The following is a 25,081-nucleotide window of genomic DNA, read 5'->3' as shown; positions in this document are numbered from 1 at the left end:
AAACAAGTATTCTGCAGTTTCTACATTTGTAATAACAAATAAAGTGACTTCATAAGAATGTGCAGTGTTGTAGTGAGGAAGGTAGGGGGCATTTTGTATCAGAGGATGCATCAGGACTCAACCTACGTCTAATGTTATCACAGCCTGAATGCATTGAAAGTTACAAATCCTATTTTGGCTGCATTGTAATCCTAACTGCCAGGTGTATAAATACAGTTTGTACTGTCACATGTTCTACATGTGCATGGTAAGGCGTGCAGATGCAGTACACATAAGTTATGATTGTGCCAAACAAATCATGGAAACATGGAAATAAATCTGTCAGGCCTTAGCCGCAAGGGTAAAACGTAGGGCACACACACTGTAACATTAAATGAGGGTAAATTGCAGTAAATTCACAGTAATTATTTTACATTAGTATAGATTAAAACAACAACTGTATGTGCTGTAAAAATATAGTATTTTAATGTAAAATTACAATATGATATTGTAATCATCTGTAGTTTCCGTGAATTCACAACAAAGTTTAATGTTCAGTTGCTGAATTATAGTATGGTGCTGTACTTGAATCACAGTCATGACTTATGATGATTTGTACTGTATTATTAATGCAACTTAGTAGTAGTAGCTAAAATACTGTAATTTTACATCTAAAGTGTATTTTAAAGGTAATATACTGGTCCATATTTTTGTATATGATTCTTGTGTTTGAGTATGTAATAACACATACATTAAAGGTACAAACAAAGCACACATTATGTAACATTTACTGTTTCTCTTTGAACATAATGTACCCTCATGTTCCTCTACAAGAATTTACTCTGAGCAACACACCTAATCTCATTCCACTATGTCAGTTCCGTGTGTACTGCAGGAAATATATCACTGTGACTTTGACTTTGACTTCTGTGTTGTTTTGATAAAGATTTCTACTGAAGACGCTGGCTGAGGTTCAAGGAGGCCAAACCGACGGAGGAGGTTCTGCTGGATTCCACACAGCTTTTAAATATTATGGTCTTATTTCACTTGTATTTCACTGTCAAGTGCTTCAGAGGAAACAACAGAAAAGTAAAGACACAATATTTACAGCTATTTACAGAGTGACTGTGATTTCATGCAAGCTTTATGGTGACCATGTCACTTAACTCAGATAGTTTTAGTTCCCCTCTCTCTACCTGCTTTCAGGACTGTCATCAGCTGTCCTATCCAATCAAATAAAGGCAAAAAATGCCCAATAATAACAATAATTAAAAAAATCTGTACTAAGTGTTGCAGATACTCTGAAAAATCCCCCCCAAAATTCAGTTCCTTAAAATGTTTACTTACTAAAATGAGGTTTGGCTTGTCAGTTTCAGTGGAAATGAAGGTTTCTGATCAGGCATTAGATTAAATTCCAATTAGGTGTCAGGTATCAGGTGTCACTTGATCTTTATCGTCCCTCTCAACTAGAACAGCATGTTTTTCTTTGAAAGAAGTCAGAGGGAATAAAACACCATTAGGTACTAAATTGTATGGCTGATTAAGATTGTATAATGTCGTCACACACATTATAAAAGAACAGAAAGAAAACTCTTGAAAAAAGCTCCTTTTTCTTTCAATAGTTATCAGGTAATAGTGATTGTTGAAACAGAAGACATCCCTGGAATGTATTCATATTTCTAAAAAAATGAAACTACTAACTAAAACAATGGCACCTGTCTGCCCACTTAATGATTGTCACGAAAAGCATCCAGCCACCCACTTGATCAACCTGCATAGCAGCATCCAGGTATGACACTTCAGACTAACGAGGGGTGGAATCTGAAATGACAGGGCTTGCGGTGAGGGGGGGGCTCAGGTTTAAGTGTCTCTACCTGTTCGCCCGTGTGAAGCAGAAGACATCCAGACGAGGCTCGACGAGGCTCTGCTCTGAACAGAACAGGTGAGAACACGACATAAAGGGCAGGAACTGGATTTCACATTAGCTCTGTTCATTGGCTATGCAAGGGTCATTATAAAGTCAGAATAGCTTTGGTTTTCTATGCATAAGTAATCTGACCTGGTTAATTGGTGCTGGCACTTTTCCAGTGAGACTCATCATCAGAGATTAAAGCTCTGAGTGCAGGTCAAAATGTTAACAGGAGGCTCAAAGTGTGTGACATTTTTATGCATACAAGTGTAAAAATATCTTCTTTTTTAAAAATATATAAGTATTTATTTAATTTAATTTAATAATAGTATTTATCCATGCTCTAGTAGAGTTTACTGCAAGTTCAGGTTAGTAACAAATGATAAAAGTCACATTCTGAGTGAGTTGTTTCTATGCTACTGTAAAAAAACAACTGTTGGTAAAAAACTAGCAGCTATGGTTGCCAGAATTTACTGTAATGAATATGGTATAACTTTCTCTAAATTACAGTAGGATATTGGATATATTATAAGGATATTAGTACTGTTAATTTTACAGTTAAGTTGGCTTTTTATTCCATATTCTACTGTATAAATAAATTTTTTTGCCACATAATTAAAACAAAAATGCCACACAAATGTTGTATAAAATCAAAATCAATAAAATCAATTTTGCCATGAAATATATGTTTTACTGTATAATAAACCATGTCTTATATGAAATACTACTTTATTCTGTACAAATTCCCTTAAGATGCTGTATAAAATAAGAGTTTTGCTATTAAATGTGACTGTGTTTTATTGTATACAGTATATTTTACTGTGATGGTTTGGCAAATTTTAACTGTAAAATCTGCAGACATTTTTTACAGTGTGCAGAATGCAGTATTACAGGTTGAGTATGTGATGCTGCAAGAAAGATAATGACAGTGAGGAGATATACTGTGCATTACAGCAGTGATTACTGTTATATGTGTGAAACTTGGAATAAAATGTAACTTTCTCATCTTTAAATAATCTCCTCAGGTTGAACATCTGCGAAAACACCAGCATCATGTCAGAACGTAAGCCCCACTTACTTATTTACACCTCTTATCAAATTAAACATGGTTTTTAAGTATCTTTGGTACCCAGTACTGACAGCAGGTGTGTGTGTGTGTGTGTGTTGCAGAAGATGACAGAAACCGGGTGTTTCGAACTACCAGGGTGCGGACGTCACTGAAAAATGATGTCAGTTGGATCCAGAAATCAGCACCAGAAAAGAACGAGGAAGACGGTGCAAGGTATTCTCATTAATTTAAAACATTTTTGTGCTTTCTTTCCCCCCCTGCATCTTACTGATGTGCTTTGGTGTCATGAGGAATTCTTACTGTCTTCTCTGGTCCTTTTAAGTCCCCATAAAACATGACAAGCAGTGACTTTCTGAGACAAACGCTGTCACAAATATGCTGTAAATTCACTTCAACTTCTTCTTCTTGTCTTGCAGGACGGAGCAGCAGGCTGCGGAGACCAGACCTGGCCTTCTCCGTTTGAATTCATACGTCCTATCCACGGCCAAGAAATTTGAGTAAGTGTTAAAGTATTAATCTTAAATTATTTTATTAAATTATGCAACCGCCTTAGATAAGACCTCCTTATGCCAGTTGTAGCAGAGGTGTTACTACTGTTTTAAAAACAGAGCTGTACAAGTAAATTCACTTGACTAACTCTTTAATCATAGTCTCACAGTTATCATTCATATAAATCCAATACCAAGACTCTGACCAGGAGGTGGTGCCATTTTTTACTTCAAAACAGTGAATCATTTTAACCCAAGTGCGTCTGTCACTGTGTAATAAATTAGATCTGATGAAGTAATATTTGGTAAATGTAAATCTGACAAACAGAGGCGCTTAGTTCTGACAAATAGTCACTGTTTAATAGATTTATTTAGCAATCTAGCTGATTTTTTAGCGTTGTAAACAAATTTAAACCATGACATTTAAATATTAGATCTGGTCTGGAACACCTCCAGTGTCAAACTCATTTTACCACGAGGAACAAGGTGATTCTGCAAATCAAACCGATGTTCTCCTTTGAGGCTGTTGTGCCAGAGAATAACTTTTTTAAATGGCTGCAGACATGAACGATCAGACATGACCATCTGTCATATTAACATAAAAATTAACTGGTTAGCTCTGCTGCATCTATTAAGACCTACGGCACACTGCAGGCTGATCTGTGCATTAATCTGAACTTACTTCAGTGTTTCCTTTCAAGGCACCACTGCTGCTTGAAAGACCTGCATGTTTTTGTATCCTCTATTTTGGTATTAAAGCGTTAAAATAAAATATGGACGGCGTAACCATGACGTCACCCACAGGTTTCTAAAGAGCCGTTGTGAAGCTCCGAGTGTGGTGGTTTTGGTTGTTACCACCTTGGCAGTCCTGCCTCGCGACCGATCTAAAAATGGGCAAAGACGTGGAGCGTACTGTTAATTATGGATAACTTTAAGCAGGGAAATTAGCTATAGAGACCAAAACAGTTTTTGCACCAGGCTGTAAACATGTTTACTTCTGCTGTGAAGTTGGACATTTTAACATGGGGACTTATGGAGACTGACTCATTCTGTAGCTAGCCTCAAGTGGACGTTTGAGGAACTGCAGTTTTTGGCACTACTGCATTGGCTTCACTTCACAGACAAAGAGGTTGCTGCTTGGTTAATATCAAAAAAGTCCTTTCAGCTTTCTAATGAAGATTAATCAAAATACAAATCCTTATTTTGAGCTGTACATATATTTGACCAGCCATCAACTTTCAAGTGTTACATAAAAGTGTCAGTTTTTCTGATGAAAGAACTAATTAGTTAATGTTTAAATAGACTGTAAACATTCATTAACTGTTAAAACACAGGATAATTAGTAATACATGCAGTGCACCCTGCCTGTGCTTTAACTATTGCATTTGTATTACATCACCTGACTTGAACACGTACATGACACACACGCACACAAGAGTATAACCCCTTTTTAAATTATTCAGATTATGGACACATTTGTGCTGCAAAAATATCTTTATTCTAGTCCCCCCCCCCCAAAAAAAAAGAGGACAAAATTTCCTCAACTAGTTCTGTGTTTTGGACATTATATTCCTCTTATAACCGTTTAATGAGCCGAGAACATTCAGCATACTCAAACAAAGGAAAATTAATGACTGAATGCAGACAGACATGTTATCATTTCGCTTCAATCAGTATAAAAAAACAAAACATTGTTTACCCCTCTGTTCTCTCAGTGAGTTTCTCAGTGTGAACACCACACAAGAGAAATTATTTAGTTTTATGAGCAGATCTTCTGCACGGATACTGGACAGTAATAAATCTTAATATTTAACTACATTTTCAAAATGTACTCCTTTTATCTTTGTAAGCATGTTAAAAAGAAATGAGGTGCAGTGGTAAATATGTTAGGGCGCATTCAGACAGGATATGGCGCTACTGAGAAAAACGCAGGTTTTCTCATTTATTTGAGTGTGGGTAGTGCGCTTTGGCTGCGGGCGGTGTGAGCTGCAGGGATGTCCTGTGGCGGAGAAGTTGAACTGGATTCAACTTCTGGGAAAAACGTCACATTGTGGCCACCAATCAGCTGATCAGCCTGGTCAAGCCTCCACAGTCAGCCTGAAATGTCTCTGAAACCGAGACTATTCAGGTGGATTCGTGGCCTGAAGTCTGATACTTTACCTGTTGTGTTCTGGCTTTCTTTATTTCATGAACCCAGCTTCTAAAGCTGAGTCTGACTCACAACTTACGGTGCAAAACAGTGACAATTTGGTTTGTGTCCGATGGTCTTATTGTTATTTCCTGATTGTTCATAGCAGTACCCCCAGCAGCCTACCACACCCCGCTCACACTGTCGCACAACTCTGGCGATTTGCTTGATCCTGTCTGAAAGTAACAATAGGTGCATGAAAACATAACAGATGAGTTAATAACTTAGAATTAGAAAACAATTAATTAAAACACAAATCAAGCACAGCTTTATCTGTATTCACACTGCTTGATATTAGCTTAGCTAGCTGACTGGCCATCAATCACACACGACAAAATGACAGAGCTTAAATTACATTTCAGTAGTTCTCAATCTTTTTTTTTTTGGCTTGTGATCTTCTAAAATGAGGCAATGTCTACTTCTGATGATGATTTGTGAGCTCAGATCGTTTCATACAGGACTGGAAAGCTGAAGGTTTCCAGTATTTCACAAGAAAACGCAAAAAATCAAATAAAAAATTTAAAAAACTCACAGAGAATATTGAAAATATAAATATATGTTTTTCTTTCTAAGCTTTTAACTCCTTTAGATGCCCTCAGGTTGTGAACAGCTGTTGTGCAGCATACAAACATTTTTACTCGACTAATAAATCTGAGCACAACTCTTCAACAATTTATATCAACAACACCCGGCTCTACTGGCGAGCTGACAAGCACAGCACTCTGCAGGGAGGCTGAGGGAGGCGGTGCACGATTCTCAGGCAGGAGTGTAAGCCCATTTAATATATCAGATAATAGATCTCGTCTGTGCTCACTTGCGTGTTCACTCTTTCCTCTTGGGCAGTGAAGAGTTAGGAGGGTCCAGCAGCTGCTAGGTCTCCTACAGCGTGCAACCCCTGTGCCGATGCGGATAAGGAGGGTCCAGCTGTGCCGTGTGATGACGTTAAATGACCCTCGTTGATGGTGTTGAAGTGGTTCAGTGGATAGATGCCGCATTTCCTAAAGCCCTCCTTCACAGTCCTGACACCCTCCTCCTCCTTCATGACCTGATATGTCCCCTTAAAAACACCTGAGAACTCCTTCTTGCTGACTGCAAAGTGCGTATCGGCAGCACAGCCGTCACCGATGAGTGCCGCAAAACGCTGCTTGAGGAGGACAAAGAGCCCGGCGTCGAGTGGCTGCAGGATGTGAGAGCAGTGAGGCGGGAGGCACAGAAGGATGACGTCCTCCTTACGAGCCGCTTCCACCACCTCGAGGTTCACGGGAGACTTGTGGCCGTCGAAAATCAGCAGCAGTGGTCGCGCCTTCGGTGCGTGCAGGAGGAAGTGTTTTAGGAACCATTTCTTGAAGAGTTCAGAGTTGATACACCCCGAGTCTGACCATCCATAGAGGGAGTTTGGAGGCCCGTGTGTCTTGTAACATACTCCTCCTGGATAGGCTTTTGAGTAGATAATAAATGGGGGAACGCTTTCTCCAGCTGCGCTAACGCAAGCCAGGACGGAGATGTGGTCCCTCAGGCCTGGCACTGGCTTGTAGCCCAGACTGGCAGATTTGGGGAGAATCACCCTCTTCCTGCCCAGCTGAAAGCCCGTCTCATTGCAGTTGAAGATTTGGTGAGGCTTGTCCCTGAGCCCGCGAGCGTCCACAACGGTGCTGAGCAAATGAAAAAACTGATCCACCGCTTCCTTCCTCACACACACCGTCCTCCCGCGGACCACATTGTCCGCCGGCTGAATAGTAATATTCTTTTCTTGGCGTTTTCTAAAATTGAGCCACCAGGTCTGGCCTAATTTAGAAAATGCCACCCTCCGGTGCTGCCGCTTATAAATGGACGAGGCAAAGGACACCAGCTGCTGCTTGGTCAATGGAAATCCATGCTTGGACATGTACAAAGAGAACTCCACCAGAAGCTCCTCATCTGCAGATGTTATAAGCTGAGCAGGCCCGCTGCGACTCCCTGGTGCCACCCGCCCGCTGACTCGGTCCCCCAGTGAAGATTTAGGGACTCCAAACTCTTTGGCAGCCTGTCTCACCGTACACCTTCCCGACTTCACCTCGATCAGCGCACGTTCCATGGCCTCCTCCGTCCATTTCTTCTTCTTCCTCCTGCCGATTTTGTCTAGATGGTTTCTCGATGGCATGCTAGTCTAGGATGGCACAGGAAATGGAGGCATGAATAATTAATTAAACAAACGTAACACACATAAAAAGACAAAACACTTTCACTTCACCAGAAATGAAGCACAGACACAGCACACAGCTCAGTCTTGTTCATACCTGGCGTTACATAACTCCACAACATTGCTGTTTAACCTATTGTTGCTTTCAAGTGCAATGCTCAAAAACCCGAACCGACACAATCTCTCACATCCAACATTCACGTTCACTGCAAAGACGGATGCACCAGATTTAAGTTGCCTTCTGATTCATTCATTAAAAAAATAAATGAAACTTAAATAGGTCCAGTATTCAGGATTTGGTGACATATATAGTTTTAACCAAGCGGCAACCTCTGTGGCTCTGAAGTGAAGCCAATAAGCCATAAGCCTCTATGTGTTAAAGGTCCAAACATGTTTACAGCCTGGTACAAAAAAACTTTAACTCACCTGTTCAAATTATACTTCGGCCTCAAGAGCTACATTATGATCAACATGCTTTTGCTGCTGCAGTTAGAATTGACTCGTTCGGTGTCTGTAGATATAAAAGGCAACAAAAACACAATGATTCTTATTTCCAGGTGATTATACACTCATGAAAACATAGTGATGAATATTAACAGCTATATTTTGTAAACAAAGCTACATTACAACAGATAAATAAATATTTAAAATACCTGCACACCTGAATTCGATAAACTTGGGAGTGTATGAGGTCTTCCTGTTTGATATCAATTTTATTTATTAAAACAAGAAATATCAGGACACATTCAATCTGATAGGTTTCTTAAAATGTCTTCACACTCCCCTCGTTCAGATTTTGGTCTTCACTAGTTTGTTTTTTTATGTTTTCATCTTTCTGTGACATTTATAAAGATATATTTACGTCCTGATATAATCAGTTAGATTTCCCTTTAACTCGTGAATCGGAAGCTAACTTTACTCCAGCTTCAAAAACACAATGATTCTTATTTTCAGCTGATTATACACTGATGAAAATATAGTGAATAAATATTAACAGCCATATTTTGTAAACAAAGCTACATAAATCTGACACACACTGGACCTTTAAAGGATCATTGTGCAGTATTGTTCATCCAGAAAACACAAACCAGCTCTAAATCTAATTAAAAGGGACCAAATTAAACCATCTTTACATTATGTTTCATCAATAAGACATTTATTATATTTGTTACAACAGAAAAATAAATATTTAAAATACCTGCAGGCCTGAATTCTTTAAAAAAATCCTGTTTTGATATCAATTTTATTAATTAAAAGAAGAAATATCAGGACACATTCAATCTGATAGGTTTCTTAAAATGTCTTCACCTGTTTTTTTAAAATGTTTTTATACATTTTTAAAGATATATTTACGTCCTGATATAATCAGTTAGATTTCCCTTTAACTCGTGAATCGGAAGCTAACTTTACTCCAGCTTCAAAAACACAATGATTCTTATTTCCAGGTGATTATACACTCATGAAAACATAGTGAATAAATATTAACAGCCATATTTTGTAAACAAAGCTACATAAATCTGACACACACTGGACCTTTAAAAGATCATTGTGCAGTGTAGTTCATCCAGAAAACACAAACCAGCTCTAAATCTAATTAAAAGAGACCAAATTAAACCATCTTTACATTATGTTTCATCAATAAGACATGTATTATATTTGTTACAACAGAAAAATAAATATTTAAAATACCTGCAGGCCTGATTTTCTTTATTAAAAATAGGAAATATCAAGACACATTCAATCTGATAGGTTTCTTAAAATGTCTTCACTTGTTTTTTTTTTTATGTTTTCATACATTTTTAAAGATATATTTACGTCCTGATATAATCAGTCAGATTTCCCTTAACTCGTAAAATCGGAAGCTAACTTTACTCCAGCTTCGTGATGGAGGCAGCAGTTCATTCAGACAGTAAAATGACATTATATTCGTGCTCTCTGTCTCAGTCAAAGTGTCCTTCATGTGCAGGGACACCAGTCAAAACACAAACACACTTACTGCTCCCGTTGAACTTTGAAGGGGACACAAGACGCCGCGCACCGGAACCGTTTGAAAACTAACGGCTAACGTTATTTTTTTTTTACTACACCGAGAGGGTTTAAAGAGAAAAACACGGTGTGAAACACAGGGAAATCAGCCGTGTTTGTTCTACCGTCGCCGCTACATGTCTGTCTGTGTTAGAAAGTTTGAATTACGCGGCAAAGTTTGAGTATAACCCGCCACATTTACCTGCCGCGGCTAGCATGAAAGAGCTAGGAGACGGCGGAACGAAACCGGAAGCTGGGGGTGGTCGACTTCAAAATAAAAGCGTCGATATTCCTGTTACAAAAATAAGTGTCCAACTCTGGAGAAATACAGATAACATCAATAAATCACAACCATAAGGCTCAATTCACGTGAAACTATAGTTTTAAAATACATAATATCATATTTTGGTTGGTTTTGGATATTTTTAAAATACATAATATCATATTTTGGTTGGTTTTGGATATTTGATTGGATTTATTATAAGTTCCAGTCACTGAATTATAGAAGTAGTTCACATACAAGGAATTTGTCTTGGTGTTTTTGGTGCATGACAAACATTAAGTTAAAAAAATATAAGAATATAAGGAAGATAAAAAATCTAGTACTAAAAATATAAACAATAAAATATATGTAGGATATGCTTTTATGATGAAATTAGCTGTTTGTGCATGCACAATATTCAAAGTAGAGTAATCCAGACGGTAAAGGGTGTGTGTAACACAGAGAGTCATTAGCCTACGTAAATGTATGGTAGGTCTGGATGGGTGTAGGGAGAGAGGGTCAGTGTCAGACATTCAGCCTTGTTAATGAGACTAGCAGCATGAATGAAAGGGTTCAAATATTTTACTTTAAGTGTGTACATGGACCATGACCTCACGTCCGAGTTACACAAGTCGCAAGTTACATTATAATCAAGATACTTAGGCATTATTGGCCCTATTGCAGAAAATGGTAATCTATTGCCATAAATGGTAATAGATGAGACAAACAAACTGGGGCTAAATTGACTCATGCATGTAACTCATGCATATAACTGTATCGCATTTATTGTTCAAGAAAAACATCTCCATCCCTTCACTTCACTGCAACGTGTTTGGTGATATTTACATCGTTAATAAACATTGTGTTGACATTTTAGGCTCTATTTGTTAGCTTTGCCTCATCAGTCAATGTAGCTGGCTCTACTTTTTTACCAGTCAGCTCATATGTTGTGGTCCTATATGTGTAATTTATTGTCCTCATCCTCCAAAGCAGGACAAAACAATTTTTGTGGAGGAACTCATACGAAAGAAGACACAGAGTTATATTATGAAATCATAACTCCTAACATTTCATCATCATTCCTTGCTGATGCAGTTTTATCTATTATCTGCTATTATTGTACATTTGCATTTTGCAAAAAGAAGCATCTTAATATCAAGTATTTGGCTTTGATGGCAATATTCAGCTACAGTAGTAATTTCCATAACAACATATAATTTTCCACTGCTTTGTCATCTGTTCTGAATTCCAAGCTTCTTTTCAAGGTGTGTTTTTTGTTCTTACCCTGTAGATCATTAGCTTCTCCACAGAGCCCTCCCCACCAAAACACACACTTCATTCCATCCAAAAGGTATGTACATGCTGAATTTAAAATTAGAATTGTCTAAAATATGAGCAACTGCTCACTGCAACTCTGCAATCATGATTAATCTCAGTTAAAGTTTTTAGACCAAATATTGAATGTTGGTACCATTTTGCAAGTTTATCTTCTGTTCTATATATTTAGCGATTCAACAAATAAGGCAAAAAAGTTATTCCTCCTCAAAAAGATGCCCAGCCTGAGGGCTCAACAGCGGAGATTGCAGACAATACAAAGTTAGTATATGAGAGCATCTATTGACTTTAAATGCAAGTGCCGTACCTTTAAAGATGCTGAGTGTAGGGTTTTTTGTTCATATGTTTTTTGCATACTTGGGAATAAGTAACTCCCTCTGTTACAGGCCCCAAGCACCAACAGAAGAGCTTATCCAAAGAGGTGAGGAACAACCAGAAAAATCTCTTGCCAACACAACAGCAGAAAATAAGGAAGAAAATGCTGACCAGTCAAACGTAGAACTCAATGGGGGCACCACTGAGGTCTCTGTGGATATTCATGTGAACGAACATATCTTCAATGGTGAGGCACAACCAGTTCCTTCAATAAAAGAGGCTGTGGCGCCAGCTGAACACCCAGTCATCAGCACAACCGCAGAAAACAAGGGAGAATATGCTGATACAGCAGATGACCAGTCTAATGTAGAACAAAGTGAGGTCAAGGTCTCCGCAGATGCTCATGTGGAAAGTCCTGCAGCAGAAACCTTTGCTGCAGCTGGCACAGAGGAGTGTAAAGACACTGCTGAAATCCTTCTGAAACCTCAAGAGGTACCTTCAAGCGAAATAGAGTCAGCAAATGCGACAAAGTTAGAGGATGCAGGAGTAGAACCTACTGTACAACATGCAGAGAGGAGTTGTGAGAAATGTCCTCCAGAAGCTGTTATTGCGGTGGAGTCATCACCTGATGAGAGTGATGTGATTAATGCAACGCCAGAAGAAGAGGCTGCTGTGCAACAAATTGTGGAACCAGTTGCTGATCTAGTGGCAGACTTTGTATCTAAATTGCCCCCTCAACCTGCTGCTGAAGCTGCTACAGATGGGAATCAAGACAAAGGTCCTCCACAACAGGCTGTTCTGGAAACTGTTGAAACTATAACTGAGGTTAATGTGGTGTCAGTGCCTGAGGCACCTGCTGTGATTGAGGCAGCAGGAGAAGAAGCTGTTGTTCAACAAAGTGTGGAACAGGTTCCTGACTTGGTGGTTGAATATGTATCCGAATTGCCCCCTGAACCTGCTGCTGAAGCTGCTACAGAAGGGGGTCACGATGAAGGTCCTCCAGAAAAGGCTTCAGAAGAAAGTGTTGAAGCTGTAGTGACGGTTGAGGTGGAGTCATCGCCTAATGAAAGTGATGTGGTTAATGCAACACCAGAAGAAGAGGCTACTGTCCAACAGAGTGTGGAATCAGTTCCTGATCTAGTGGCAGAATCTGTTTCTAAACTGCCCCCTCAACTTGCAGCTCCAGCAAAGGGGAGTCATGACAAAGATCCTCCAGAACAGGCTGTTGTTGAAACTGTTGAAACTATAACTGAGGTTAATGTGGCGTCAGTGCCTGAGGCACCTGCTGTGATTGAGGCAGCAGGAGAAGAAGCTGTTGTTCAACAAAGTGTGGAACAGGTTCCTGACTTGGTGGTTGAATCTGTATCCGAATTGCCCCCTGAACCTGCTGCTGAAGCTGCTACAGAGGGGAGTCATGATAAAGGTCCTCCAGAACAAGCTGCTGAAGAAGCTGTTAACCCGGAAACTGAGGTTAATGTGGCATCATCACCTGCTGTGACTGATGCAGCAGGAGACGATACTGCTGTCCAAGACAGTGTGGAACAGATTCCTGACTTGGTGGTCGAATCTGAATCCGAATTGCCCCCTCAACCTGCTGTCGAAACTGCAGCCATTTATGCAGCCTCAACAGAGCCAGTTTTACAGACAAGAGCTGAAGAGGTAGTTGAGTGTGAAGTCCAGCCTGCTAATAACACTGTTGTTGAGCAAAGCATCGAGCTGCCACATGAGAGCACACCAGGTCGCAAGGTGGAGCCGTGTATCAAGGATGCGCTTGAACCTACAACAGCTCCAGAAGCTGAAGCTGCTCAGGAGTTCACTTACAGAGCCATTGAACTGACAGATGCATTGGATGTAAAACCACCTGCACCAGAAGATGAAGCTGCTCAGGAGTTCACTTACAGAGCCATTGAACTGACAGAAGCATTGGATGTGGAACCACCTCCACCTGAAGCTGCTGATGAACCTCTGAAATCTCCAGAACAATCCCACACCGAGGAGATGACACCAGCCATGTGAGTAACCACTTCGCATGCACCATTTTTCATATTATATTTACTTGTACAATAAAATGCATCTTATTCTTTGTTGGTGATATTTTCTGTAGCTCTGACATGCTCCAAACGCCGGTAGAGGAGCCACCATCCAGAGAAATCCTGTATGAAACCAGGTAATGTCTTACTTTAAAGAATATGAGTAGTTCATACACAAGATTAAGAAAGGTGTTCATTATTTTAACCCCTTCACTCTGTTGCAGGGAGAGCATAAGTGTTTGTTCAGTCTGTGACAAAATAATTGGAAATATCAAGATCTCATTCAGTGAACCCCCGGTAATCTACCACCCTGAATGTCTGAAGGTTTGTTCTGTTTTCTTCCTTGCCTGTTTCATACTAAATATTGGTGGTTATACTGTACACTGAATGACAAAGGCTCTTGTTTTAATAATGCTAATATTGTGTGTGTGTTTGTTGCAGTGTGGTGTGTGTGATAAGGCCCTGGGAGATATGCTGACCCCCATGTTTTTGCATAACCAAGTGATCCAATGTGATGGCTGCTTTGCAAAAACTCACAAGACCTCAAGCCTAACTGGGACAAATATGTCATCAGAGACGACCCAAAGCATACTGTGATTAATGTGTTGTTTGGACTGAGAAGTTCACCACTGCTGCCTTAACTCTGTATTCTGTGTTCTGAACCAATTTCTGTATGTTTTTTTAGGACATAGTTTATTGTCAGCCTGTAATGAAAAGATTTGGCAGTATATTGTTTATTGTAGTAATTGCCAAAGTTGCTTAAATGAAATACAATCGAGATGAAAGATTTCTTTTTATTGCAACATACTGTACATGGTTAAAATAAAAATCACAAATGACTGCGTCAGATGTAAATGGTTTAATCAGCCTTAATTTCTAATGAGCACACACAACACAGCCCAGCTCAGTGAGTAGCAGGGCTTAGACATCAAACTCAAGTCACCTGGAGGCTCGTTATTGAAGCATCAACATAAAAACAGCTCATTTTAAGCAGTAACCAAAAAAACCTCCAGGAAAATGGGTACACACATTTGTCTCCCTCCTTACTCAGAGCCATTTAAACAAAGCAGAATGCATTATGAGTGGCTGCAAAATACATGTATTGTAAGTGAAAGCACAAAGGGAGATGAGGGATACACCCATCCCTTGTAGAGAACTTTGGTACATTCAGCTTTAGTTCACACACCGCTGATAATGAGGCAGCAGCAAAATCTTATTCAGAACCAATATATGCATCCGTAAACTGAACGGACGGCGTGCAGTTATGATTTGTGAGGCGAGCTGTCATTGCTCTTAATTATTCATGAAACGTCGTACATCACAACCTGACAACAGCATCAGTGCCAATGAAGCTTCAACAAAAAAGAACAAAACGATAGATGCAACTTGCGAGAGGAAAAATGAACAACAAAGCCAAGAGAATCATCTGAGGGGAGGATCTGAAGAGGAGACCAGAGTTTTGCTGATGAATGTGAATTATCTTCATCTCTCTGTCTGTTGTTCATATAAAAAAAAAAAAATGATGAGGAACATTTGTCTGTTATTGGACACGTCTATAGAAAAACTGTAGCAGGTGATCCGAGTTTGGAGGTTGCTGTTTCCCAGAGGATAAATGGAAATCTAGTATTGACTGTCCATCTCATGGTGAAAGGATGAAAGTTGACTGGAATGGACGTGTTGCACTTAGCGGATCCCTTTCCTGCCCAGGAACCGCAACACTGCGTAGTTGTAGGTGGTGGCAATCATATACATAAACTTCAAGGGATGATGATGAGATGGAGAAAGGGTGGAGAGAAAGAAGAATGAAAACATGGATTACAAAAATTATATTTTCTTACTTTGAGGGACACTAGCCATACAGATAGTTTTGATTTGGAATTTCTGAGATTTCTGTTTCTATTAAAAACAAGCTGACTTGAGTTTTGTTTCTGGTGTGCACAGTTACAACAGTTACTTGAGATGAATGGTAGTGCTGGAGGTTTTACAACACTTGACACCGACAGACATCGATGGCACAGCCATTGGGAGAAAATCTGGGGTTTAGTGTCTTGCAAGTGGCAACCTCCCTGGCTATGAACTGAAGCCAATGCAGTAGTGCCAAAAACTGCAGTTCTTCAAGTGTCCACTTGAGGCTGGTTTCAGAACGAGTCAATCTTAGTAAGACTCAATGTTTACAGCCTGGTACAAAAAACAGTTTTGGTCTCTATAGCTAATTTCTCCGTTCATAACAGCTGTAGTAAGGGACAATTTCTATTTTAATCACTTGTTCAAATTATATTATGGTTTAAAGTTATGTATAATTCATAGCAAATTTGCTTTGATTGATAGGTGTGTGCCACTACAGGTGAGCAAACAGGTTTAATTCAGCCCGCCTCAAGTCCACAGACAATACACATCTTTGCTGATATTTAGATTAGCTGGGAGGTGGCAAAGGCAGGACTGCCAAGATGGCAGTGGCCAGAGCCACCATACTCTGAGCTTCACATACTAGATGACTAGACTCCACCACCCTTTGGTAGAAAGTAGTTCCCGTGAAAATTGTCCATGCTGAGGCATGAGAAAACATGTTGCTGCTACATTGTTCAATGCTTTGAGTACCACAAACTAAATTCCTTTCACTTCCATTGTATTAGGGTCACCAAATGAAACCAAAAATATCTGCATGGCATGTGATTTAACTGAAGGTATGTAAATGAACAACTTATTCATGCAATTTGTCAAAGGAGTTGCTCACCAGTGCTAAGAGAGTGATCCCAGCACCAGCAAATGCAGCTATGTACAAGTCATAGGTGACATAGAACTGTAAAAATCAAACACAGATTAGTTTAATTCAGATAATCCAAATCCCATGTATGTTTGTGTCACTCCATCACATACAGATCATTAATAATTTAGAATACATTCATTCTGCACGCTGAATTTAACGTGAGGATGCTGACATAAAATACTAAACTGTGTAGGTTGGATATTAGATTCGTCTACTCACTTCGCTGCTTTTGCAAATAGACGCCAAGGACATTCCACAAGCCTTGCCTGGCATTGCATTCCAAGGGAGCAGACCTTAAATGAAGACATGACGTAAGTATCTCCTACCATTGCTGAATCATGATGAGTTTTGACGCATTTAGTTGTAGTTCCTGCTTGCATGCAGCACATCAGGGACACAGCCGTAAAGAATTCAAGATGAAGGCGTCGTTATCTTCATTATTTCATAACTAATTCAACAAGCAGGTCTGAATCCAATCCCCAATGATTAATTCATTGCTTTCATAGCAACATTAGCATTCTCATCAGGAGGACACGCGGCCAGTCGTTAAAAGAATAACGTACCATACTGCCTGGCATCCATGCAAATCCAGCCGTGCTGATTAATGCTGGGGGTTGTTTCAGCCAGGATGTTGATGGTGTGACAGGTTTGCTCCATGTTGAACAAGAAGAAGACTGGGATAGCAGTGAAGGCAAACACTGCCAGCCAGATGAAGGCCAAGATGTACGTCACAATGATAAACTGTTGAAATGAAGAGTGCAGTACGTTAGGTCACAGAAATGTGGCGTCGGAGCTTAGGTTTCAGTGTGATAAATGTGGTGTCATTAAATCGTCTATCGACCATAATTCATGATTCTTTGGAGAAATTGCAGAAACAAAGAATATTTTATTGAGTTTAGGAGCTCAAACAAACCAGCATTCAGCATCTTAACAATGACCTGATGTCATATTTCCTCCCCCCTCCCTCTTTACTCGCTCCCTACCCCTCCTCCCGTCCCATCCCTCCCTGCTCTCACCGTCAGGCTGAGGCAGCGTCCACATTGGGTGCTCCTGAATTCACCAAAGGTTTGCTTGACGGCGCTCGTGGTGTAGAAACCCTCAGCCAGAAGCAGGATACCATACAGGAAGAAAAATGATGCCAGGCCATAGATCACGTACTGGAAGTATTTGATGCTGGGATAGTCATAGGGAGAAGGTCAAGGTCAAACAGCGAAATCAGTGAATTCTTGAGAGGTTTAAAAATCACAATCAAGAGATTTTAATGTAGCTTCACTCACAAGGAGGCCATGACCGCAAAGTCCTGAACATTGCGGGCGAAGTACGTCTCGACCAGGACTTCGGTTTGGGTCAACGCTTCGTGCCCACAGCCACAAAATAATGCCATGCCAGCATAGCACAGCAAGGTGGCCACCAGGGATGGGTAGGGCACTGCCCCAATGCACCGGATACAGCAATCATAACAACCTGAGGGGGCATAATATATCAGCAAACAGGCGGCACACACCGCACATATAACCACACAACACATCTACGCCACGGTGGGGAACTGTTTTACCCTGTGGGGGAGTTATGAAAAAGGCCTTGCTCTGTCTGTAAATCCATGAGCATACACCAAAAACCCCCCACCAACAGTCAAGAAAGCAACAGAAAAAGAAAAATTATACAGCAGTGACAAACAAGAGTTCAAGCAGCGAATCCCAGTAAAGCGTCCAAACAAAAGCAGTCACCACTGACTTCAAGACAACCTCATGCACTTCTTCCAGTGTAAGCTGTGCTGTTGAAGCAGGTAGCAAATATCCACAGTGTTAATAAATGCATTAGCAGAAATGGGATAGAGGAAAGCACCTAAGGCTTTGCAAAGCCAAGGCTGCCTGACCGGAAACATTTGCTGCTTCTGATCCTGTACTCCCCAACAAGAAAGATCCCAGTGGCAACCAGTGATGTGCAGTGCTGCCTAAAAGGTATTGCTACAGTAAAATAAGCCTCTCTGCGCTGATATTATCCGTATGTAACAGCCCTTCTGTTTCTAGCAACACCTCACAGCTCAGCCTCTACTAACTCTGGTCCTGCCCTCTTTCTCCGGCGGTCACAGGCGTCACCAGGCGAGTGAGAGATAGTGGTGAAACATGGGCTTCAGGGGCCTGAGAAAAAAGCTTCTCTTTGTGGCTGGAGATACAATATCCATTGTCTTTGCCATGATCAGGGAGGAACAAAGGGCAGCGATGTCAAACAAACAAAGACCATAGTGCCACAACACACACACATACACACACAGTAATATGTGGTGGCAGAGGGGTCACCAGGACCGTCTCAACACCACTGGCAATGTCACTACTCAGGCCATCCTCCATCCACAGCTGGCTGAGACTGGTACCATGGCACTGAGCCGGCGGGGGCTGGGTTCAAGTGTTCAAAGAGTGGGCAGAAGCATAATGAACGAGAGGGGTAATTTGAATATCTTCACAACAACAACAACCCCCACTCAAAATGTGAGTTTTGTCTCTGCATGGTGTGAAATTCTTTGGTGCCTAAACTGTCTCAGTGTGATACAACATTCTGATAATTTCCTAAATTACAGGATTGTCGTTGGAGGGAACAGAGGCAGTGAGTTAAACAAACTGGTACCGAAGTATAAATAGTAACAGCAGGAAGACTGCTAGAGTCCCATTAATGATAGTGCCTGCAGACGCCCACACTTCAGCTGTGCCCTGCTACAGTGATACAGCGATACAGGCCGTCTATTTGGATTCAAAATGCATCGGTGCATTTACAGATAATCAAAGACTCGGAAACTGTTAATGAATGTGTGAAAAGTTAGTGCACATGTTTGTAAGTGAGAAGAAAAAAAAAAACGGTTAGCAGAGGTTGTTTGGGTCCACAGTCCTCATGCAAATTTGCTAATTTATTTCCCGTGACACATGTGGGAGTATCTGACCTCGTTCACATGAGTGACCTGGCATGGCCTTGGCATGATGAGAATCACTGTCGGCCACTGATTCCAGTTTGATTTATGGTTAAAATGATAAGAGGAAAAAATCTTTGTTTATTAAAAAAAAGTAAATAATCCTGCATAATCCTGAGTCCATGTGCTGTTTTCTTTCCAGTCTGCTGAAATCATTATTGCATGTTAAACTTAGTGAGTCATATTTTAGGAACAAAAAGCAAAAGGTGAATCAGTAATAAATCAATAATCCATATCTGGATATTACAATCCCTGAATAAATGAAAATATTAAAGCAGCAAATCTTGCCCACAGTGCAAGAGGGCAACATGATGTCTAAGGACAGAAAGGACATATTAAAGGCAACATTAGTAAGTTATTGAAATCCACATTTATAAATCACATTAATAATAGATGATAAGAGTTATTAAAAATTCTGTGCACTCACCCATGTCCAAGAAAGAAGTGCAGGGGGTTATTGAAGTTTTGCTGTGTGGCTTTGTGACTGTGATAGATATGAGGATATGAGAAGTTATTCCCCGCCACTCCTATATGAATCTGACTCGCGCTTTTGTCTCATCAACAATAGATAGACCACATCTCCCCGAGTCACATCTTAAAGTCACAAAGTCCCATTTCAGCTGCCAGTCATTATTTATAGAGCCATGGGTTCAGAACTGGGGACAGAGTGCAGCTCACAGATTCTAATATGAGTTATTTTTTCTTGGTATTTGGTGATATTTAATGTTTTAGCTCTCTTTCATTACACTAAAATATGTGGGTGATGCAGAAAGAATGAGAGTTTCTGTATGCATGCTTTGTACAGTATATCAGCCACAAAGATTTTTTATTTATACACTTTTAGGCCAGTTTAAAGTGATTTATTTATTATCTTATAGGTCATTTTTTTTAGGGCAAGTGTGCACCGTTTTTTCTTGAACTTATTATGCACAATGCGAATAAACCAACACAGATATCCAGAGATTTTATTTCACATGTTTTTGTACCTCTGAGTTGTTCATTTGGAGGGTGCATTTCATGAACTTTCAATAGTTCATCTGTTTGCCGTCAACATGCATGTGTCGTCTGTCTGCACACACACATGCTAGATGTCAATAAAGAGCTCTGAGAGCCTCGTCTTCAGAAACACACACACATAGAGATAAGAGCTCAGTGCAAAGACAAAAGAGCGAAATAAATCGCAGCGCTACTGACTGACATCGATAAAGTTGACTAACAAGGGTGACATTGACGGTCGGGTCCAGCTGCTGCCCTCCTTCCCTCCCTCCCTCATGTTTGACCCAGTTGATGTCAAAGCTGGGTTCAGTACAAAGAAGCCAGTGTGAAGCAGGAGAAAACACCATGCTATCTCTTTTTTTTTTTTTGGAGAAGCCCCTCATCCTATTTTTGCTTCCCATTTTATGTCCATGACAAACTGGACATAAATATTGTATAAAAAAAAGAAAGAAAGAAATACATTAATAATCACATTTTTACATTATATCTTTTATAGATTGTAAATGTATTTTTAGCAGGGTACACTTTGTAAGACACCATCACTTCCTAAAGGAGCTAAAGCTTTTACCAAATGGACCAAAAGAAATCAGGACATTTGAGAGATTGAGTCACTCCTCCGAAGAAAAATAAACAACAGTCTTGTGTGAACTGGCAAATTATTTGGTTTCATTTGTAGCCTTTTGTCTCTTAAAAACCCAGAGCAACAACAGAGAAAGTAATCAGTATGTAGAAAGGATTACGGACGTCATCTTTGTTAAGCTGAAACTGAAGAGCAGGGAGAAACGACACCTTTGAAATCTCTGAGAAATCCAACGAGAGACGGCGAGAAGAGGAGCATTAATTAACCTCTGTGCTGTATGCGAGCGTGTAGAATGGCTGTCAGCTTTGCGTGAGAGATGTGAATTAGCACTAATGTTGACAATCAAAGGACGGGATTAGGTAAGAGGACAAGTCTTAGAGGCTATCTAGCTCGGGTGACATGAAAAGAGCAAATTCATTTATGAATACATAATATATATTTCACAAAAGCTGATGCATATGGTGATCAGGGATGCGAGCAGCTCGGATGATGAATTATTGGGTAACACTTAATAAGACCGCCTAACAGTCATTAGTTAAAGCACGGACTGATTTTCAACATTACTCCCCAAGCCTTTCAAGCTGCTATTGGGATGCATATATCAATATATGTTTTGCATAATCAGACAGAAAATGGCACCTATATCACATCATGATTAGCATCATGGAAAGCAGAACTCTATATCAGTGCACCATATGTGACTGTGAGTGCAGTGTGAGTGTGTGATACGGCGCAGAGCTCTATCTTTGAGTCATTTTTATAATTGTTTGCCGTGTGATTGATACACTTGCCAATATTTATGCACCGAAAGTGGCAATGTGCATGTGTTTATACAGGGGAGGAGGCGGGGGGCCTCTGTTAAAATATTTGCACCCCTCCTATCCCTGTTATGGTAATGTGCGTTATGTTATCTTGTGACAAAGTGAACAAACAGGCATGAAACAAACAAACAAGCACTTGGAGGACAGGAACACGTCAGGCTCAGTCAGAAGTGAATTCAGTGGCATTGACCTCCTGGGGCCAGTGACTTTAAATTATTTGTTTTACCGCATGATGAAGTAAAGGGAGGACTGAGCTGTTCTCCAACAGGGTTTATTTGCCTGCGTGTTTGATTGTCTTTGGTGATAATCTCAGACTCCGCTGGCTGCTTGTTTGAAGTCTGTGTTTGAACATTTTTAAAGATTAGCGCTGAAAACCGCAGGAGCAGGAGCAAAGAAACAGCAGTTACTGGCCAAGTAGAACTTTATGGAAGTAAGCATGACAAGGTATACATACATCAGTGTCCCATGAGGTAAAATCATGCAGCAAAAGAATGTGCCAAAATCTGCAGTTCCTCAAACGGCCACTTGAGGCTGGCTCTAGAACAATCTCCATAAGTCCCCATGTTAAAATGTCCAACTTCACATTAGAATTAAACATGTTTACATCCTGGTACAAAAAAATGTTTTGTTCTCTATAGCTGACTTTCTTGGTCCTGACAACTGTACCAAGGGTGGATTTCTATTTAACTCACCTGTAAAAAAAAAAAAAAGGCTTAAAGTTACGCAAAATTAACAGCATGGCTGCTTTGTTTGCTTCATTAAGCCCACTTTATGTCCACCGTTGATTCACGTCTTTGCCGATTTTTTGTTGTTTTTATTGTCCCTGTCCTGTAGCAAAAGTAGAAAATAGTCATACATTTAGCAAACTGACTATTAGACACTATGAAAAGGCAGTGTGGAAAATTCTAATGCATCTTGTTATTTTGATCTATATGTAACCTTTTTAACTTTAACCAGCTTGACTCAAATGTTCCCTTATCTCAGAGGAGGTGTGAATTAAGAGCTCGTCTCTGTACGACTATAAGTACAACCTGTGAACTGCGTGGACTCTGTATGACATGGTCTGTCTCTACCTTCTTTATTTAAGAATCTCCACCAAAGTAGCTATGATTAGTTAACATAAGCCATCATAAGATACTGGTCATACGCAGCCAGGTAAGACTGTAGTGGTAAAGCTGAAGCAAAGCCCCTGCAAAACCTTCAGAGTCTCTCTGCTGCCTCTCGTGCTCCTCCCACCAAACCCACAAGTTCAAACAGCAGTAGAAGGAGTTGTGTGCAATGCGAAATCTCATTCCTCATAGGGGCTGCTTGTCTCGCCATGAGCCCCATCAAAACTCTGGTCAGTCTCAGTGTGACACTTTGCAGCCACAGGTCAGGGCTCCGGGTTTCAGTGTCTGTGATGGCATCCAACAGCAGGAATAAGGTGTACCCCTAAGAAAAGTTATTCCCCGCTGTTTGTCATATCCTGTTTAACGCTCATCAATACAAGCGTCATGGTATCGAACATATTGAGCCTGAAGCTCTGGGATGTGTTCACACACTGGAGGTATTGGAAATTCTTCAGATGTTGCAGGATTTAGCACAATTGAATGAGGTTCTTACCATTTGAAGGGACTTGTGTGTGCATCTGCATTTGTAGAACAGCCAATAAGAACACCCTCTCTCTGATATAACCTGTGATTGATCAAACTCTGCCGTCATGAGTTGGATTTTCTAAAGCCTGAAAACCAAAGCCGAGGAGGTGCTGAAGTCTAGTTTTCTCTCCTCAATATGCTAAAATGCTATCATGGATTTTTTGACTGATGAAGGCAAGAAAGTCCTGTTGACAGCAGCTTTAATGTGCAGAATTTTTCATTTGTACTAAGAAGATAATATCTTGTGAGGGGATATCTTCACATGCTGTATGTTGTGTCTCAATTTGCGTACTTACGTACTTCCATTTGCTATTTTGAGTACATAACTACATTAACATTCAGAGTAACCGGACGGTGCACTCATAATGATCTCTTCTCGCCCTCAGTGGATGCCATTTTGAGTAAGTAGCTTAAAGGTAGGGACCACCGGCATGGTAACCATGGTGGTTGAGGAAGCTGCTGGAGCAGAAGAGGCTGCAGTAAATACTGCAATATACAGATGTTTGTTGTACATATGTTTATTTATATTTTGGCAGTCAAATGTTGGTGCTAATGCTTCGCACAGTTCACAGAAAAAGAAGCTAAATGTAAAATGTTACAATTGTCATTTCCAGTGAGTGCACAACGGCTTGAATTACTCGAACTAAGACAATGCTGCCCAGCAGAGATTAGTGCACTACTCTACACTACATAGAAATGTACTAATGAAAGTATCTGAATTTAGTCTGTAACCAAGACTTCCTCTGCAGTCCAATGAGCAACTGATATGTAAGAATGACACATTTCTGCTAATCTCTATAAACAGATATCTGCATATAAACAAGCTTTTTTGTTTTTGATAGAGACAGATGAAGAGTGACAGGAGTGTGGGGAGAGAGAAATGGGGAATGACATGTGGGAAAGAGCCACAGGTCCGATTTGAATCCTTGGCTTCCTTAGCAAGGACTGAGCCTTCGCACATGAGGCGGCTGCTCTACCAACTGAGCTAAACGCCACCGAAACAAATTGTTTCAGATGATAGCTGAAGCGGTACCCAGATTCGACCAATGTTTCCACCTCTTTTGCTCTCCATGTGGACTGCTTCAACCAAAGCTTGATCAAACATGACTGGTCAATCCTACTCGGAATACAAACAGAAACCAGAACGCTTCCAGTGCCAAAATCTATATTGGTCGCACGCCTACAGCTTCTGCTTTCATATTCAGATATCTGTTTGTAGAGATTGGCATTGCACTTTAACACTGTAAGACTCATTAAGGACATTTTAGAAAAATATCAAAATCAAAGCGGCAGAAGCAGCGATATTGTCTGTTTTTAGTCCATGCACTCTTCTTCCTTCTCAAAAACATTGTGCCTACATTACCCACAATGCCACATGAGTGCCAGTTTTGCCAGAAATTTGAATGTGCTGGCCTAAACAGAGATGAGGAGTAGGCTACAGAAGTCTGGTAACTCCACACCCCCTGATTTTCTCCATTTTCAAGCTTGTTGTCTTCAGATTCAACTCTTCAGCTCTGGGGCCACAAAATTCTTGATACAACT

At 40.3% G+C, this 25,081-nt stretch overlaps 3 protein-coding genes across 6 annotated transcripts; 1 reads left to right on the top strand and 2 right to left on the bottom strand.

Moving 5' to 3' along the window:
• Positions 1 to 1,805: 1,805 nt before the first annotated feature.
• Positions 1,806 to 14,706, top strand: LOC109140922 (probable serine/threonine-protein kinase kinX). Its single transcript, XM_019269408.2, has 9 exons — positions 1,806 to 1,921; positions 2,914 to 2,951; positions 3,059 to 3,170; positions 3,374 to 3,454; positions 11,391 to 11,450; positions 11,821 to 13,761; positions 13,854 to 13,916; positions 14,004 to 14,103; positions 14,221 to 14,706. The coding sequence occupies exons 1-9, from the start codon at positions 1,806 to 1,808 to the stop codon at positions 14,374 to 14,376; spliced, it is 2,667 nt and encodes an 888-aa protein (XP_019124953.2). The 3' UTR covers positions 14,377 to 14,706.
• On the bottom strand, positions 6,008 to 10,115 carry si:rp71-1d10.8 (Tigger transposable element-derived protein 1). 3 transcript variants are annotated; one of them, XM_019269402.2, is made up of 3 exons: positions 10,040 to 10,115; positions 8,239 to 8,323; positions 6,008 to 7,779 (listed from the first exon to the last, which is right to left on the bottom strand). In XM_019269402.2, the coding sequence occupies exon 3, from the start codon at positions 7,771 to 7,773 to the stop codon at positions 6,484 to 6,486; it is 1,290 nt and encodes a 429-aa protein (XP_019124947.2). In that variant the 5' UTR covers positions 7,774 to 7,779; positions 8,239 to 8,323; positions 10,040 to 10,115; the 3' UTR covers positions 6,008 to 6,483. The 3 variants fall into 3 exon arrangements, with proteins under 3 accessions (XP_019124947.2, XP_010730108.2, XP_027129477.1); XM_010731806.3 differs by having other exon boundaries at positions 9,809 to 10,111; XM_027273676.1 differs by lacking the exon at positions 8,239 to 8,323 and having other exon boundaries at positions 9,809 to 10,111.
• A 452-nt stretch (positions 14,707 to 15,158) lies between the features above and the next one.
• On the bottom strand, positions 15,159 to 20,093 carry plp1b (proteolipid protein 1b). 2 transcript variants are annotated; one of them, XM_019269387.2, is made up of 7 exons: positions 19,936 to 20,093; positions 17,824 to 18,010; positions 17,563 to 17,719; positions 17,110 to 17,287; positions 16,766 to 16,839; positions 16,514 to 16,579; positions 15,159 to 15,534 (listed from the first exon to the last, which is right to left on the bottom strand). In XM_019269387.2, the coding sequence occupies exons 1-7, from the start codon at positions 19,937 to 19,939 to the stop codon at positions 15,463 to 15,465; spliced, it is 738 nt and encodes a 245-aa protein (XP_019124932.1). In that variant the 5' UTR covers positions 19,940 to 20,093; the 3' UTR covers positions 15,159 to 15,462. The 2 variants fall into 2 exon arrangements, with proteins under 2 accessions (XP_019124932.1, XP_010730106.1); XM_010731804.3 differs by lacking the exon at positions 19,936 to 20,093 and adding an exon at positions 18,392 to 18,630.
• Positions 20,094 to 25,081: the final 4,988 nt, after the last annotated feature.

The sequence above is a fragment of the Larimichthys crocea genome, chromosome XXII, assembly GCF_000972845.2.
Source record: "Larimichthys crocea isolate SSNF chromosome XXII, L_crocea_2.0, whole genome shotgun sequence".
NCBI lineage: Eukaryota > Metazoa > Chordata > Actinopteri > Sciaenidae > Larimichthys > Larimichthys crocea.
Note: the sequence above shows the minus strand (reverse complement) of the source record. Positions and strands in the feature narration are given on the sequence as shown.